Below are 19054 nucleotides of genomic sequence, written 5' to 3'. Positions count from 1 at the left end.
TATTTCTTCATGTAAATTAGAAGAAGATAGTAAGGTTTTGATAAAAAGAGGCAGTTTAAGAACACATGGGTTGAATACTAGTTCAATCATGTGCTAGATATGTGACCTTGGTAAACTTACTTTCTTTTTCTTTTCCTCAATGTTCCCATTTGCAATTGTACCTATCCAGCAAGTTGTGACTAATAAATAAGGCAAATCACCTAAAGTACTTGGCACTCTGTGGCATATGGGAAACACTCAATTGCAGCTGTTACTTTTTAATGAAACAGACAGTTCAAATAACCAATCTAGATAGCCAAGAAACAAAAATGTCATCTCAGCTATCTGGATATTTGAAGTTTATTGGGAGTGAATTACCTTACTTTTCTTCTCTTCTATTCAAGTATAAAACTTTATGTCCCTCATATCTTTTGTGGAAATTAAAACCCCTTTAAAATATCTTGTTCACATGGAAAGTTGAAATTATACAGAAATATTTTTATCTACAACTGTTAAATTTATCATTGAAAAATTTATTTTTCTTAAGCCTTGGACAATTTTTTTACACATCTCTAGTTTTTCCTAACAATATACAGAGATCACCTACGATAAGAACCTCCTTAGGGTAACTCTTGTTTATTCTCTTGTTGTTTTATTAAATGATATTTCCCTGGAGATTTTGATTCCTTAAACATGGTATAAACTAACAACATGGAATTAAAGACAGAGGACAAGTGCTGCTCTGATTATTGATGTTGCCACATGAGAGGTTCTGGCAAAAGAGAGGGTCTTTTCTGTCTCTCTCTATTGCTGCCCCTCTGAGGGATACTTAGGAACAGGAGCCATAGCAATGGGAGGCAGCCTCATTAGTGCTGCAGCCATCATCAATTAAAGCTTGTCCTTGGCGAGGATAGTCCTTGCCTCCACTTTGCTCTTAGTGCAAGTGCCTGTTTTGAAGGAGTAACTTGATTTGGCTCTCTTTTCCCATAGTTGACAAAGGAACAAATAGAAATAATATTTGTAACAATAATAACAGCAATTAACATTAACTTATCTATATATATTCATATTTTAAGGCTCTTGAAAAAATGAGTAGAAATTGTTTGTGTAGACAAGTAGGTAGCATGCTTCTGACTTATTTCATTCACCTGTCCAGATTTTATTTCTCCATATTCTGACCTAATAACTCCGAGAAGGTCCTGAACATGCAGCTCAAGGAAGACTTGTTGGTTTTGGATTGAGAAAAAGTATGGCTGGAAGGAGAATAGATGTATTTATACAGCAGGGATTATGTGGACCGGAGGCTCTACAGGTAGTCATAGGGTTGCCTGTAAGCAGCCCTAGTTTGTTGGGAAATGGAACCAAGTGATTTTGAGTTCAGTATCCCAGCTTGGAGTTCTGTTTTGGAGATGGTTTAAGGGTGACCAGCAAAGCAGAGCCCTGCTGTTTGTAGCTTGGGCATACTGTATGCTATCAAGAATCCAGGTGTGACACTTTTTCTAAATTAAGGCTTTATGGCCATGGGTACATTTACTCAGGTAAATGATATGCTGAGAAGACTGCATGAGCCGTTAGTTCAGTGGCAGGGGCTCAAATGAGAAGAAATGTGATATATGTAGACATAGAATTGATACATGGATGTAGGTAGAGGATTGAAACTTTTTAGAAGAATGAAAATATATTTGGGATTTGGCTAACCTGTGGAACTTTATTTAGTGGAAGCTTTTTAGCATGCTGGGTAGGTTATATCATCTGAGTGATTATGAATGTCAGGGTGAGGAGAATAGAGTGATTAGGATTTGATGGACTATGAATTTTTTTCTCTGTGACTGTAATACAACTTCTGCCTGTCTTCTGGTGAAAGTTTAATTAAAATCCCCACTTAGAGATTGTGTTTTATTTGGATATATGCAAAGTAAAATTGGATCAAGGAAAATATAGTATGAGAGCTAAAACTGTGAAGTTGTCCATAATGTGCAGTTTACAGGGCAAAGAAAGAGGATTGTGAAGTTCACACCATCCATTAAGTAAAGCAAGGGATTCAGAAAACATTCACCAATGGGTTCAAATACCTTGTCCAATGCCTGACATATAGCCAAGAAATATTTGAAGAAGCTTTTATATTTTAGAATGAATGAAAGGAGGCTAGAGAGTGTATATGCTGAGAGTCTACTTCATGGTAATCTGCTTAGTGTTTTCCATGTTCACTTTGAGCAAGTAGAGTGCTTAAAAGTTGTGGATGCATGCGTGTGCATACACAAGTGTGTTTTGAGGGCTAACAGTATGTGGGAACTCTGCAAGAAATTCTAATTCTTTTTTAGTTGAAGAATAAAACCAGCAAGCCAGTATATCAATAGCAAGTTCAGCAGTTTCTAAGTGATATCAAACTACTCTTTTTTTCATGTTGGAGGAATTTGTTTTAATGTGGATGTGAGGGTAGGTTATGGGGTTGGAGGGGCAGTTTCTTTTTGGACAGGATAACTATCCATATAGACTATATCACTAATGTTGATTATTAGTAAATTTCTTTCCTTTGAAAAACATGAAATGAATTATGACTCACAACTATTTCTTTTCTTCATAAAGTTTTCTCCCAAGAATCTTTATCACAAGTGAATAGAAACAAAAAAGAAGTAAAACTGAAGCTATTCTTTTTATCTTTTTCAATTTTTCATTCATACTCCTTTTGGCTATATTGATGAAAAAAATGGATTGGAACCTAGTTGATTTATTAATTTAGCCCTCATCAATATGGATTGCTGCAGGACTAGTTAAGCTGTTGTTGAGGAAAGTGACCAAAATAAAATGGATTTGAATATCTAAATCGCCATCATTCACCTAACTACAGACTTACTTATCTTTCTTTTAAATAATCAATTTGGCAATAATGCAGGTAACCTGAAAAGACAAAGTCCTTTTTCTTATTCTTATAGACATTGCCAGCTTAATTCCAACTGTCTTTTTTATCTCTAAAAAATGGATTATTGTTTGAAAAATTTCATTCCTTGAAATAAAGCTAGAAATATTGGAACTGGTACAAATATAAGTGAAATGCAACAAACTTTAACAGACAATAGCTAAAAATTATCTGAAAATTAATTGAAAATTTTAGGTTTTATTTTCATTCCTTTCTGGAAATCTGTGACAAAGGAGAATAAAATGTATGGTGGAGAAAGAAGGAAAGATAATTGACTACATATTCCTGATCACATGTGTTATTATCTTAATGGAAAATATGTATATATGTGTGTTTGTGTATCATATATATGTACACGTACAGAGTGGTCTAAAATAGAACATTGGTTTGAAACCAGTAATGTGGCAAAGGGGAGTTTTTCATTTAATATTATAGAATACAATTCACTGCTTTGAAATGGTAGCAAACTGAAATGAAACTTTATTCATCTTCTGTGACTATCTCCTAGTCTAGCTGTATTAATATTTTATCATCTTTGTAGCTTATTTTACTTTAAAGTGTACAATATATACATTTAGTGCATCACCTATTAAAATTCCTCACATTAGTTTATCTTTAAAATATTATTTTTTACTCATTGAACTCGGTGGCAACTCTGCAGAATACTATTTTCTTTATAAGCCGAGTTGGGCCTATAGTCAGGTAACCATGTCAAAGGACCTGCACTGGCATTGATATTGTTGCCTCCTATTCTTGTGTGGGTGTCTTCCAAGAGGGAAAAGTGGAAATGATTTCCAGTGATCAGGGAAACTGAAGCATCCCAACCTATTTCACCTCTACTGATACCAAATGATTGATTTGTGATACTTCAAAGAATCAAGTAGCAATGAACCCTACCAACACAGTTTTCAACGACAAAGAAGTACAAAACTCAAGCAGGACAATGCCTGCTTGAACATACATTTAATGATGCTAATGTTTAATCTGTTATGAAGCATTGGCCCTTCATGATGGTGAATGATGTACACAGGCCCAAAGTCCAAGTAGAATATAAGGGAGAGACACAATTTTACATCCAGAGGAAATGTCATCTCTGGTTTTGACAAAAGTGAAGAAAATTGCACAAGCCTACCTTGGGAAGGCTGTTACCAATGCTTCTGTCACAATACCTACTTGCTTTAATGACTCTCAGTCAGGCTACCAAAGTTGCTGGAACTATTGCTGATCTCAATGTATTTATAATCATTAGTGAGCCAACTATTGCCTATGACTTAGACAAATAAGGTTGGAGTTGAAGGAATGTGTTGCTCTTTGGTGTAGGAGGTGGCATTTTTGATGCATCAGTCCTCACTATTGAAGATAGAATCTTGAGGTCAAATTTACAGCTAGAGACACCCACGTAAGTGGAAAAGACTTTGACAATTGAATGGTCATCCATTTTATTGTAGAGTTCAAGTGTAAACATAAGATGGACATCAGTGAGAGCAAGAGGGCTGTCCATTGCCTTCATATTGCTTGCAAATGTGCTAAGCATACTCTCTTTTCCAGCACCCAGGCCAATATTGAGATTGATTCACTCTATGAGGAGGTGACTGCTATACCTTCACTACTTAGAGGTTATGTCTGATTTGAAAATTTGAAAATTTACTTGTTTTGTAGCCCCCTGGATCTGGTAGAGAAAGCTCTGTGAATACCAAGTTAGACAAGTCCCAGATCCATATTATTTTCCTGGTAGGTGGTTCTACCTGAATCCCCCAGTTCAGAAACTTCTATCAAACGTCTTCCATGGAAAAGAGCTGAATAAAATCATCAACTTTGATGAAGTCATTGTATGTGGTGGAGCTGTCCAGGCAGCCATTCTATCTAGAGACAAGTCTGAAAATGTTCAAGATGTGCTGCTCTTAGATATTACTTTTTTCTTTTTTTTAAAATAAATTTTATTTTTATATTCCCCATACAATTGCAACCCCCTTATTTGACCCCAATCCCTCCCCTCCCCGCCCCCGACCCCCCATAGAGTGTCTCTAGTTCATAGTTTTTGTTGATTTTGATTTTCACTTTCTTATAGTTATTCATTTCCCTGGTCCCTTATTTAAGTTTTCTAGATTCCTGCTATGAATGAGACCATCAGGTATTACTTCTTTTTCCCTTCCATCAAAACTGCTGGTGTCATGACCATCCTCATCAAGCACAATACTCCCATTCCTGCCAAGCAGAAACAGAACTTCACCACCTTCTGACAACCAACCTGGTGTGCTCTTTCCAGTTTATCAATGTGAGTGTGCTGTGACCAAGGATAGTAGTGTGCTTGGCAAGTTTGAACTCACAGGCATACCTCCTTGTATCCCATGGTATTCCTCAGATTGAGGTCACTTTTCACATTGATGCCAGTGGCATCCTCAGTGTTTCTGCTGTGGATAAGAATAAAGGAAAAAGAGAACAGGATCACCATCACTATTACAAAGGGCTGTTTGAACAAGAAAGACATTGAGCCTATGGCTCAGGAAACTAAGTACAAAACTGAAGCAGGACAATGTGTCGTCTAAGAATTCCTTTGAATCCTTCAACATGAAAGCAACTGTTGATGATGAGAAACTTGAAGACATTCTTGATAAGTATAATGAGATTGTCAGCTGGCTTGATAAGAATCAGGCTACAGAGAATTTGAACATTGACAGAAAGAACCGGAAAAGATCTGCGACCCTATCATTACCAAGCTCTACCAGAGTAGACGTGGCATAACAGGAGCCATACCTGGGGCTCCCTGGTGGTAGAGCCCCTCCATCAGGTGGTGCCTCCTCAGGGCCCACCATTGAGGAGATTGGTTAAACTTAGCATAGAATTTAGCATTGTTCTACCCAAAATGTTGAAGGGCCCAAATTTGTAGCAAATTCTATGGCAGTAAAAAGATGAGCTGCTGTAGTAATGCCTGGACATTCTTGATATTGACTGTGACACATGTGCACAGGTAAAGGAAGTAATGTAACATTGTACTTTATAAGCACTGTGTTGTAAGTGGAAAATGCAGTGTCTTAAATAAAATGATTTAAAATTGTCAAAGAATACATATTTTTCTTAACAGCATTGATTTTTTGTTGGGAACAGACATCTCAGAAATATCCTAGATTTAAATATTGTAAGTGCCTTTGAGATAGACAATTATCTGTGATGCTAAAATAATACAAAATAATAAACTATTCTAAGCAGAAGGGAAAACTTTTATTTTAAGTTTTGTGGACTTGTGGTTTCTTTTTTTATTTTAATTTTATTCATTTTTAATTATTTAATATATTTTTACATCATTTTTCATTTTTGTACAATGTATGCATTTTCATCTTGGTTATAGTCCCCATGAAATTCCCACCACCCGTTCACTGTGTGAACTATCACCATGGTCCCTTGTGCTCTTCCCACCCTTGTTTTGATCCTACTCCCTTCTACCCCGCTGCAGTATGTCTCAGGTTTATAGTTGCCTGTTGGTATTAATTTTTACACTATTATAATTAGTTTTGGGAAAACATTTTTTAAGGGGGATGTTTGCTTTCCTTAATGATAAATCATTCATTAAATAGCATTGGAAAACTTACTTTTTTATTTATATATATTTTACATCATTGTTCATTTTTAAACAATGTTTGCTTTTTTTTATTCCCCTCCTCGGGTTCTGCATTAGAAAACTTATAAAGAGAATTTTAGTTTGTGCAATTGTGCCATGTTTCTCTTGTGACGATTCCTTGATTTCTTTTTTAGTGTCCTATGAGATAAATGGTCCTTACCATTTATTCTTCTTGTGTGTTTGAAAACCAAGGCTTAAAAATACTCTCTTGGACTAACACACTAAGTGAAAAAAATGTAAACAAAAGCAAGGATCTTTAAAAATATATAGACTGTTTGTCTTCACTACAACACACACAAAAAAAAATCAAGCTATATTTTCAGAATAACACCAGAGAGCTTTCTGTGAGAGTTGGCAAATGCATCAAGGCATTGTTTGTAGATATTATTTTTGATCGGTTTGATATACAGCATAGTTTTCTGAGCCAATGGAATATTGTCTTCTTACAAATCTCATCAGGCCAGCAGTGCTGCTGCTATGGGCTGGCTTATCAGCTCCAGCCAGAGTCTGCTGCACTTGCATGCGCCTTCGTAGCCTGAGAGGAAAATAAATTGTACCCGTGCAGTTAATAAGAAAGAATTATTGTGAGTGAGATGCATGACATTATGAGCAAGCATCATGTTTTACAGACTAAATGTTGATTTGCCAAGAAAAAAAAAAAAACCTTCCTAAACATGAAATGAAAATTTTATTTCAGAATTGTCATTTAAAGTGTATTTTTTGGTTCCTTAGTTCAAGAACTGAATATTACCTATTTTTTGATGTGTTTTGGGGATAGTTCTAAAGAGGCAATTCCCATTTTCTGAGGTTTACTAATGGATATTTTTTTATCCATTTCAGCTATTTAATGAAACGTCTGTTTGTGTTTATTGAAGCCTATATACAGTGCCTATACATATATAAAAAGTATGTCTTAAAGCACCAAACATAGGAACATAATCTCCAGTAGCGTGACTGAATTGCTTATGAGGAGTCTAAAGTCCATATTACTTGTTTCAATTGTTTGGGTCAGCATTTCTAATGCCAAAGGATTTGTGCCTGAAAAACATGATTAATTGAATTTAATATGTATTAGCTGTTAATATAAAGTATAATCTTTGCTAAAAAGCTGATAAAATCTTGGTCCTTCTATATTATAATCAGCCAGGACCCAGAGATTTGTTAATACTTGATCACAAAGAGGTGAAATAATTTTTGTAAGGTCAAATAACTATTACATGAGGGACCTGGATTTCAAGCTGAGAAATGTTCAGTGCTACTCAGAAAATGCATATTTTGAATTAGTTTTGGCTGTTATATACCTAGAAAAAAAAGAAACCAGGTATCTGATAAAATAACATTATTTACTCTATCACATCAATGCCCAGTTTTCAATAGCTTGATCCAATAAAAATATTTGAGCACCTTTCTTCCATTTGGTGACTGAGGGACCTAGGACCCTTTTATTTATGACTCTCCCATCCAGTAGGGTCTCAAAGCCTTCAGCATTCTTTTGGCAGTTGGGAAGAGAGATAGTGAGGAGGAACATCTGACTTTTAAAATCTCTGGCCTGGAAGAGACACACACCATTTTCCTGATATTCTGTTGGTAAGAACTACTCAACATGTCAGAATGTGACTGTCCAACAGGCAAAATTTTGGGATACCTTTCCAAAGATATCTCACCTTAATCCATGGAGCTTATGAATGTAGTGAGATTTCACTCCCATGATTTTGTTATTTCACTCCCATGATTTTGTTCACTCCCATGATTTCACTCCCATGTTAAAGGTCACAGTTGTCCTAAGATAGAGATAATCTGGGTGGAACTGATAGATCAATTTTAAAAGCAGGGAGGAAGTCAGAAAGACTCTAAGCACAGTTATAGCTGTTGCTGGCTTAATTGGGAGGGGGTCATCTGAAAAGGAATGATAGCATCTTCTAAAAGCTGGGAAAGTCCCCTGCTGACAGTGGAAACCTCCTTTCTACAAGTACTGCAACTAGATTCTGTCAACAGCTTGAATGAAAAAGATTATTCACCAGTGTCCCAGGCTGACTGAAACCTTGAGGGACTCTAAATGAAGAACCCAGTTAGGACATATTATATTTCTGATCTATAGAATGTGCTATTACTGTTATTCTGAGCTGCTAAGTTTGTGGCAATTGTTATTCAGCAATAGAAAACGGAAATATTTTGAAATGTGGACCCTGGTTAACCCAACTGGCTTCTAATGACAGATACATATTATAAAAGAAGTATACAGTATTTCATAAATCCTAGTCATTTTTGCATATCAGAATATGTAAGTGTCAGTGGCAATGAAAACACTTAAAGATATATGATACTCCTGAAACTTAAAATTCCTGAAACATTTAAAAATATATGAAACTCCTGAGTTATTGATGTGATCGAAAGACTGTTACATATATTTCTAAGATTAAAAACAAAAAAGATCAAAAATAGTATGTATAGCTTATTTGTTAAAGAACAAATTATAGATACAAGAATAGTACAGAAAATTTCAAGATCTTAATTTAACATTCTTTATTGATTTGGGGAATATAAGTGATTCTTTATTATGTGCATCAATGCATTTCTTTTTGCTAAATTTTCTACATTGAGCGTGTATTAATTTTGTAGTTGGGAAAAAAGTAATTACATTTTTCACTTGGTGACATTATTGACATTGGCATTTCATCCATATGTTTAAGCAGAATTTATTGAACAAGTTCTAGTTTGATTAGGGGCTGGAGAGTCAAAAATGGTTAAAACACACCCAACCTGCCTTCAAGAAACATAGAAAGTAGAGGTCTTTACTGAGTTCACTTAAAGATAATGTGAAGTCAGATAATCATGCTTTTAATTTTATGCCAGGACCCTTGCTTGATAAATGAGGGAAAAAACTTCATTTCTTCCTTTAATGAGCAATTCATTGTAACTGGTTAGTTGAAGAGAATGATTATGTTTGAACTCACACAGACTTTAACTTACTTGAGTTGCTTGTTGCAAAATATGTATTCTGGGATTTTTCTTTAAATTAAATGTCTTTTCTGGTATGTCCCCATCAGTATGTTTATAAATATGATAACATTTGACAGTCTTTTTCTCCATTCAATTATGATAAGATTTTCCTGGGTTTCTCAGTAGAACATTTAGATGGGGGAAAAATTCTGGTCTCATCACACTGCACCTTGGACATCTCATATCAAGAGGACACTCATGTCCTAAGGAAAGGGCCAATAGACTAGGGCTAAATCCCTTACCCTGCTAATCCTTAAGAGTATATTGCTTCTTTTTGTAAAAAAAAAAAAAAAGTAATTCTTTTAATTGAGGTAACATTGGGATCCTCCCCATTAGGTATCACCACCATTGAGGACCCACACAAAATCACCCATAGTCCATTGTGCTTCCTTCCCTTTTTATTCCTACTCTTCCCCCATGCCCTTTCCCCTTCAGTTCTTTGGTCAGTTTTTAAGGGTTAACTTGAAAACTTAAGTTTGTCTTTCTCTGGTTCTTAACTTGTTTTCTCTATATAGCACACATTAGTGACACCATCTGATATTTGTCCTTCTTCTGACTTACTAGGATTAACTCTCCCAGCTCCATCCATCTTGCTGCAAATGGTATTAGTTTATCTTTTTTGATTGCCCCCCCTTTTTTTTTGAGGCACTGGATAATAAAGTAAGAGTATTAAGTGACCTAAACAAGGTAAAAAGAGGTTTCAAAAAGATCTTTTAACTTATAGTCAAGATAATATTAAATAATAATTGAATGTTTTTTGTACTGTTTTCTTAACCCTTGCAGTTGTGGTTTCTTTTGTTTGACAGTGGGAGCACTTGATAAGGTGAGAACTGTGTTTTCACAGCTCCTGCAGTATCTTAACAGGGTAGACAAGGAGAGGTTTGCACACTCTCAGACTATGACATCCTTTAGTCACCGACTTCTGTATTTGTAATTGACAACGATGGCAATAACTACTATTTTCTAATTTTGGGGACTGAGCAGAAGCATGAATGTGTTAGTAGTAGTATGCATTATCCTAAGGGATGAGGTTGTCAAGTCTTGCAATCCCAATAACTAGCCCATTGGTGACCAGCTATAAAGTCCATTTTCTCAAAAATGAAGGGAGGATTAAACTTCAGTCATGTGGTACACGTTGACAAGAAAAAACAAGATCCTTTTCTTTATTTTTATTTTAATAATTAAAAAATGAATGGGAAGTTGTGTACTAATAAAGAAATTAACTATGTTATAGAAAAAAATGGACATGGGGTATATGGTTAGTTGATAGCTTCTTCAGGCAGTTATTCTTAAAGTGTAGTAGGAACAAGACTTAATTGGGGTACTTATGAGGAGGGATGATTTCTGGATCCTACCCCTCAGAGAATCTAATTTAGTTGATCTAAAGTCCAGTCGGGACACCTGCATTTTTACCAAACATATTAAGCACAATCAGCTTGAAGAATACACTGAACGGGGAGAAAAAAGGATATAAGGCAATGGTTAAGAAGGATGCACACTTTAAAAATTTTTTTTATTGAAGTAAAGTTAGTTTACATCATTGTATTTGAGAAGTCTAGGATCTCCCACCGCCCTTTCAGGTATTGTTGACACAGTGCACCCAACACCAAAATACCCATATTCTTCCACCATAGACCACTGTGCTCCTCCCCACTTTGTTCTCACCCCTTCTCCTCCCTCTCCAGTAGCCTCAGTTCTGTAGTCAACTTTTAAGGGTGAGTTTATCTTTTTTGATTGCCCAGTAATATCTCATTGTGTATGTATACCATATCTGAGCCACTCATCTGCTTTTGGGTATTTAGGTTGTTTCTATAGCTTGGCTATTGTGTATAGTGCTGCAATGAATATGAGAGTGCAAGTTTCCCTTCAAGTTACTGTTTTTTGTTCTTGATATTTTTTGGATAAGTACCTATGAAGTGGCATTAATGGGTCATATGGCAGATCCATTTTTTTTAAATGTTTTTTTTTTTTTTTAATATTTATTTTTTTGCAAGCACTGGGTACAGTCAGAAGCACGGGAGGGTGAGAGAATTCACCAGAGCCAGAGTGGGGAGCAGAACAGGCAGAAGGACTGAAGTACACTGCTGAGGGGAGCAGTGGGCGGCAGGAGAGGTCTGCGCGCCATGTGGGACCCTCGACCGGTGGCCAGGGATCGAACCGGCGCTGCAGAGGCTGCAGGCAGCTTTGCAGCCCAGCGCTCAACTGCTGCGCCACCATGTGAGGCCCAGGCAGATCCATTTTTGATCTGAGAAGTCTCCATGTTGCTTCCAAATGAATTGGACTAGTTCATACTCCTATCAACATGCATAAGTACTCCTTTTTCTCCACATGTGCTCAATACTTATTGTTTCTGGTCTTCTTGAATTTGGGCCAGTCTCACAGATGAGAGTGGTATCTCATCATGGTTTTGGTTTGCTTTTTCTCTGATGATAAGCAATGATGAATATTTTTTCATGTACCTGTTGGTCATCTTTGATGACCAAATCTTTTATTTGCTTTTCTCTGATGATAAGCGATGATGAACATCTTTTCATGTACCTGTTGGTCATGTGCCTGTATGTCTTCTTTGAATAAGTGCCTATTTAACTTCTCTGCTCATTTTTTAAATGGTTATATATATATTTTTGTTGAGTTGCATGATTTCTTTAATTTCCTCTCCTTGTCAGAGGAATGGTATGCAAATAGCTTCTCCATTCAGTGGGATGTCTTTTCCTTTTACTTAGAGGTTCTGTTGATGTGCGGAAGCTTTTTAGTTTTATGTAGTCCCAATTGTTTATATTCTTTTTTATTTTCCTTGTAGTTGGGGATAAATCTGCAAAGACACCTCTAAAGCCTCTGTCCGGAAGTGTTTGCCATGTTTTTGTCTATGTATTTTATGGCTTCCATCTAAATCTTTTACCCACTTTGAATTGAATACTGTTTGTGGTATCACACACACACATTTTGGGCTAGTGCCTGTAGAAAATCTCTGCATGACCTCATTCAAGATAAAACTTTAAAATTCAAGATTGGCTTCCAGATTGTCTAGATTTGGGACCAGGATGTCTGTATTCTTTACATTATCCATGGGTGTTTTGGGCATCTCTTATTTAGAAACCACTGTCCTAAGGCTTACAGTATCCTCCTTCTGTGAGACCAGATCGCGACAGACCCAAATTCCAAAATTTAGAAAGGCCTGCTACTAAAGGGTAATCTCAGAAGTGCTACCTGAATATTTCTCCTCCTCTTTTTGTCTAATACTGAAGCGGCGTGGCTTTTCTTAATTTGTGTAGATAATAAGGAATTTGGTTTTGCTTTTGTGAAAAGCCAATATTTTTTTGTTCCGAACCTTTCCTAAAAGCATTAATGCTCACCATGTAATGAAATATGCTTTTATTTGAAGACAGAAAATGAAAGAAACAAACAATAATTAAATCCCCTAAATAATGTGAGCTTTGTGGTTAAATCTCCATGCAGCTCCTTGAAAATTTAATAAGGGAATAAAGACTGTTTTCCATTTATGTAATACAGTGCTGCATTTTTCTTTTCTATGAAATTGTCTCTGGCTAAAGAGTACCTCACAATTTAGGTTGCTGAGTATCTAGCTTGAGGGAATTTTATGTGTCTATTTTTTAACTCAAGTCACTCATGTACGACCATATTATCTTACATCAAAGTAGGATATAAAACGAGGAGACTAGGTGAGGAAGAAAAGTCAGGGATGAATGTCATATTATATGATCCAATTACACATAGTCCCTGACTTGCATATGCCTGACTTGTGAATGTCCTTGCATTTACAAATAGGTTCTTGAGATACAGTCAATAGAATTCCCCTTTCTCTCATCCCCTTTCCTTTCTGCCTTTTTCAAGGATTGAGTACTTTCAGAGCTGTGGCAAAGAGGTTTAGGCTTTTTACTGTTGCCCTCCTATCTCCATACTTTACAGTTTCTTAATACTAACATTAGAAATAGTAAATCATATGGAAATTAATAGAAAGTTCAGGAAATAAAAACTTCATTCTGTTTTTTTTTTCACTCTTTTATCCTCTTCCTCAGCCCTCAGAGTGCTTTCGTATAAAAATTTGAAATAATATCTTCACCCTTACTTTTCAAGTCTGTGCCTCACCCAGAGCCTCTCTCTCAGGTCTTTTGAGATACAATATTTATGAGCTGGAGTTGAAGCACTTCAGTGCTGGAAAAGAGTGTGGGAGAATAAGGAAGGGTAGTTCTTGTTCCTCTTCAGGGGGAAAAGTGCTGTTAACAGTCCATGCTGGAACTTGAAATACATCTTTGTATAGGAACAACTATCTGGATGAGTGTTAACATTTATCCTATTTGGGATGCCATTAATATACATATTGCATTTAATAGGATATAGATAATTATCTTTGGAGTCAAATTGCAATATATAAGCTACTTCCTGAACAATAATTTGGTTAGAAAATTGGTGTAGGAATGAAATGAAATTACAAAATAAAAGATGTAAAGTTCTTGTCACTGTGCTTAATTCATAGGCGACAATAGATTTTTTTTTTACTATGAGAAGTTGTACAAATTCCAAATAACAGACTCACAAGCTTTTTTTTTTTTTTTTAAAGATTTATTTATTTTATTGATACAAGTGCTGGGTACAGTCAGAAGTGTGGGAGGGTGAGAGAATTCACCAGAGACAGAGCGGGGAACAGAACAGGAAGACCGACGAAGTACACTGCTGAGGGGAGCAGTGGGTGGCAGGAGAGGTCGGCACGCCATGTGGGACCCTCGCTCAGCAGCCAGGGATTGAGGCGCTGCAGAGGCTGCGGGCAGCTTTGCAGCTTTGCAGCCCAGCGCTCAACCCCTGCGCCACCAGGGAGGCCCAAGACTTACAAACTTTTGAAATGTATCAGACATGCAAATCTGTTAGGTCTTTCTACACTCCTGTGCCTACAGAATGGGTGTGCTTCACATGGTATCAGGATTGAACTGTCAGTCCACAGGGATAGGACCCAATAAAGTACAAAAGGGTTTTATTAATACAACTGGGATCAGCCAACCAGATTGTTTTTTCTATGAAATAAAGAGTCATTATAAATAGTGGAGATTACTGAAGCTGAGGGTATTGATAAGGAATCAAGTTCAGCATTTCTTTTTTTTTTCTTTTTTTAAAGGTTTATATTCATGCATATAAGAACCAGGGTACAGGCCAGATGTGCAGGAGGGTGAGAGGATTCACTAGAGACAGAGCGGGGAACAGAAGAGGCAGACTGAATGAAATACACTGCTGAGGGGAGCAGCGAGTGAGACAGGAGAGGTCTGCCGTGCCATGTGGGTTATCTCTCTGGCTGACCGGGATTGAACCCACGCTGCAGAGGCTACGGACAGCCCCACAGCACTGTGCTTAACTGCCTGCGCCACTAGGGAGGCCCAAGTTCAGCATTTCTATGAAAGATAAGTTAGATAAGGGGACTAGAAGTTATTGGTGTAGATACAATCCAAGGGGAGAAGCACAGACAGGAGTCCATGGGCTGCTGAAGAATGGCTCCAGTAGCCTTGGTTCAAGCCTTTTCAGTTTCTAACTCCTGTTTACTGGAGATCTACTGTAGTTTGTTTCTATGCCTGGATCAAGAGCTTATGGCTTCTTCCTGCTCTGTGTGCCTCTTCCCCTGACCCCTGTTCTTTGTAACTGTGACTCAAGCAGAACTTAATGTATTTTGTGGAGCTTTCAGTATATTACTTGTTCTGGTGTTTCCTAATAAAACTTTGATGCCTGTGGAAAGAATGTATTTTGTGAACCCATTTTAATTATGCACTTAATACAATGCCCAATATTAAAGCTAGAAGGAATGTATGTCTTCCTTAAATTTTTTCTTTTTATTTTCCCCATTTACTTAGAAATATCACTTTCAGAACATTCATAGATTTGCAGTTCTAGGTGAGCTGCATTTGTTTACCCTTGTACCATTACTAATTTATTAAATTCAGTTGTAGAAAATCTTATGGTACCTTATGAAGTTAGAAAAATCAGAATCAAAGTTGGTAAAACAAAGATAGCACCTCAAACTTGTAATGAGGTTGAGTGAACTAAAGTATTTCTAAGGGTGTACGGCATTGGACATTAGTTTCTACTTTATTATTGTTAAAGCGAAGTGAAATGGTTAGCGATACTTTGTGTCTCTTTGCATTTCTTTTTGGTTTGTTATATCTTGACTGAGCTGCTGGATCTCCAAGCATTGAATTGATTTTTAAGCAACAGTTTCTCCTGGAACCCTGGTGTTGTGGTGCACTGGAGTGTATCTGAGCTCAATGTATCTGAGCTCAAGTTGACCACTTTCTAGTTGTCTTAGGGAGAGGGAATTTAATTTAGTGAAGTTCAATGACCTTTCGTTTTTGCATATATGAGATGCATGGTTCCCTTCTTAATTGGATCCATGATAGTTATAAAACTAATATATACTTGTTATAACCTGTCAGGAAAAAAACACAGAGGTGTATGAAGAGTTATTTTTCTTACCCTCCCACTTGTCAGTCCTGCCATTCTGATGATTAACATTTTTATGGGATTCTCACTAATCTCCTTCTCTGCTCCTATACTTATATGCCAGTATGGCACCTAGAACACATCTTAGCACATACTGAGAGCTGAAAAAAATTTTGGTGAATGAATAAAATATAATATTCAATATGTACGGGTTTTTCCTTCTTACAAAAATTAGATCATATGGTCCACATTATTCTGCAATTCTTTTTTATTGAAGTGGTTCTAAATGGTTCATATTTTGCATAAAAACAGTGCTGTAATATAATATTGTGTGCAAGTCATTATGTATGAATAATATTGTGTGCATGTCATTATGTATGAATACTTCTGATTTTTAGACAATATATTACAAAGCAGGATCACTGACTCTATAAGTTGGCACTTTAACATTTTCAATATATAATGTCAGGGCCTCCCTGGTGGCGCAGTGGTTGAGTGCTAGGCTACGAAGCTGCCTGCAGCCTCTGCAGGGCCGGTTTGATCCCTGGCCGCTGGCGAGAGTTCCACTGGTACGCAGACCTCTCCTGCCGTGCCTGCTGCTCCCCTCAGCAGTGTGCTTCGTCTGGTGAATTCTCTCACCCTCCTGCGCTTCTGACTGTACCCAGTGCTTGTATAAATAAATAAATAAATCTTTAAAAAAAAATATATATATATATATATAATGTCAGATTAAATATTCACCATCAATGTACAGACTGCCTGTACATTTTAAACCTTGGAGCATTAGCATTTAAGTTATGGGATTGTTAAGAAGATGAAGCTAATCTTTCACTTTTCCTCTAGCTCCATAGATAAGGTACTGGTACATGGCTGCATCAACCACCCTTCCTCTCTCACCTACACAAGCACATACATTTATTCTCTGTGTCTCCTTGTTATTGGAAATGCCTTATGAAAACTCTAATATTTTCTGTCTTTCTCAGTTGACTGCCATTACAAATGTGAAATATGTAGGAAATAGGATTCAACCTACAGTAATACAGTTTCTGCTTAGGTGATTCTGCACTAACTTTAAAAATTAGAGGAGGAATTTTCTATTGCTCAAAAAGAAAACTCTAAGTTCAGGAGACTTTATCCACCAGATTGTTGTGCACAATCTGATTCTGTTTGCTATTGCAGTGTCCTTTCTGTTTGTGTCTGTTTTCACTTTCAGATGTGCCTGGTTTGAATTATAAATTATGTACTTATCATACCTGAACTTAAAAATTGTCTAAGCCAGCAGGAAAATGGGCAGATTAAAGCTTAAAGATAAATATTTGGGGGAATAAATCCTAAAAGACTACCATAATGGAACTAAGTTACCAGAGTAGGCAGCAAGATATGAAAAGTCTAAAACATTATGAAAAAAATGGAAATAATCAATTAAGCGCTTTTGCTTTTCCTTAGATGAGTGAAAATGAAAGCTTCCAGTTGAGTATGTCTGAGAGATTATCCTAGTTAATGTTAGGATGAAGATTTATATAGTATGCACATTATTGCTTTGCCTAGGGAACTGAAATGTGGGGTGTTTATTAAATAGGTTTCTGTTTTTTTGAACAGGTATTTTTCTCTTATGACTTGGTTCCACTATATGATCACATTTCTTTGCATAATTTGTATTTGATATATGTATGATTCCCCGTTTTGAACAGACCATATGGAAAGCTCCACGAGTGCCCTGGGAACCAGGAGTATGTGGTGATTAACCATGGATTCTGCTATTTGTGCAGCAGTTGAGCAGAGCTGTGAAATAAAAGGCAACTCACAATTGTTTCATTGCCCTTATTTTGTCCTTTGTTTGGTGAGGCTTTACTAAAGATAAAGTAAAATGAAATAAGAAGTTCCAGACTAGAAGTAAGAGGAACGGCAAAGAGTTTTCCAGAATACAATAGAAGAAGGTATATCATTTATTACATGAACTTTGACAGCCCAAAGAGTAAAGTGTTTTGTGAAAATGAAACTCAAAATAAGACTATGGGTTTGTCAGAAACCCCAAGGATCTTTTAACATATGTAACACAATGCATTTGGCAGCTACTGGTTTTGTAATTAAATGTAGTTTAACGTGTACTTGTTTAATGTGCATATGTTATTGGAGGAAGTATTGTGGGGCATTCAAAACGATGCAACTACTTATCTTTATAAAATTTACCGTGTATTTGTGGACAAGAGTCTGACATAAGAGTAAATATTTATATAAACTAACAAGTCGAAGTTAATTTCTTACAAAATAATTTACTAAGACATCAGTTTCAGAATCCAATATTTGAAGTTCAAACTTTTCTTATCAATTTGTAAGTACAATGTTTAGTAGGTGATACATAAAATCAAACAAATGTCCTGGACTGTGTAAGGCATGCTTTGCCTTGTTAGTACAGAGTTGTATAAACTTGGCTAAGTTTATGTGTCACAGTATTGCTCAAATTTGTCTAAAAATCAAATTACCTAGAGGCCCTGTTAGCACAGTGTGTTCCAAGTCTCTTACTTATGAATTTACATTTGTTTGCTGAGATTCTAGAACAATGAAAGGTGACAGATACGGGTCAGCAGGAAGAAACAAAACTGATGGCTTCATTCTTCCCATTGGCTTTCCATGTGCTTGAACACTGAAACTTAATGTAAGAATTTTCTAGTGAGCATCTTTTCCAACATTCTTCAAATTTACATCACGTCTTATAATAATCTAGAAAAGGAAAGTTTGAGATGCTTTAATAATGTGTGCCCGTTTGTGTCTGGGGGAATTTTCTGCTTAGGGTCTCCATTTATCTTTTTATCTTTTCCTCATGAATGTTGGACACACATGTCTATGATACTGCAAGTTATCACTGGGAAAGTCCTGTTGCATTCAGGGATTCCTGATTTTGGATCTTGTTCTCAAATTAAATACAAACTAGTAATTAGTAGAAAAGCAAAGACTATGATATTTCATGGACTGGTGTTCACAATTCTGTGAGGGAGGGTTAAACACCTATATGTAGCCTGTGGGTGTGTAATGAGGATGCCCTACTTCTAGCTACTTGACACTTTCTGAGTTAGCATTATCAAAATTGTTTGATCACCCTCCTC

The 19054-nt window shown here is 36.4% G+C and overlaps 1 protein-coding gene and 1 pseudogene across 1 annotated transcript in view; both read left to right on the top strand.

Annotated features, from left to right (window-relative positions):
• NDUFA4 (NDUFA4 mitochondrial complex associated) overlaps window positions 1-17639 on the top strand; it is a 74359-nt gene extending 56720 nt beyond the window's left edge. The window contains exon 5 of the mRNA XM_054692391.1: window positions 17550-17639. Coding sequence (XP_054548366.1) covers window positions 17550-17624 — 75 coding nt within the window. The 3' untranslated portion in view covers window positions 17625-17639. The remainder of the gene's footprint in view (window positions 1-17549) is intronic.
• Window positions 3861-5868, top strand: LOC119247032 (heat shock cognate 71 kDa protein-like; annotated as a pseudogene).
• Window positions 17640-19054: the final 1415 nt, after the last annotated feature.

This window comes from Talpa occidentalis, unplaced genomic scaffold (assembly GCF_014898055.3).
Source record: "Talpa occidentalis isolate TD23 unplaced genomic scaffold, MPIMG_talOcc4v2.1, whole genome shotgun sequence".
Classification (NCBI taxonomy): Eukaryota; Metazoa; Chordata; class Mammalia; order Eulipotyphla; family Talpidae; genus Talpa; species Talpa occidentalis.
This window is presented reverse-complemented; position numbering and strand designations above follow the sequence as displayed.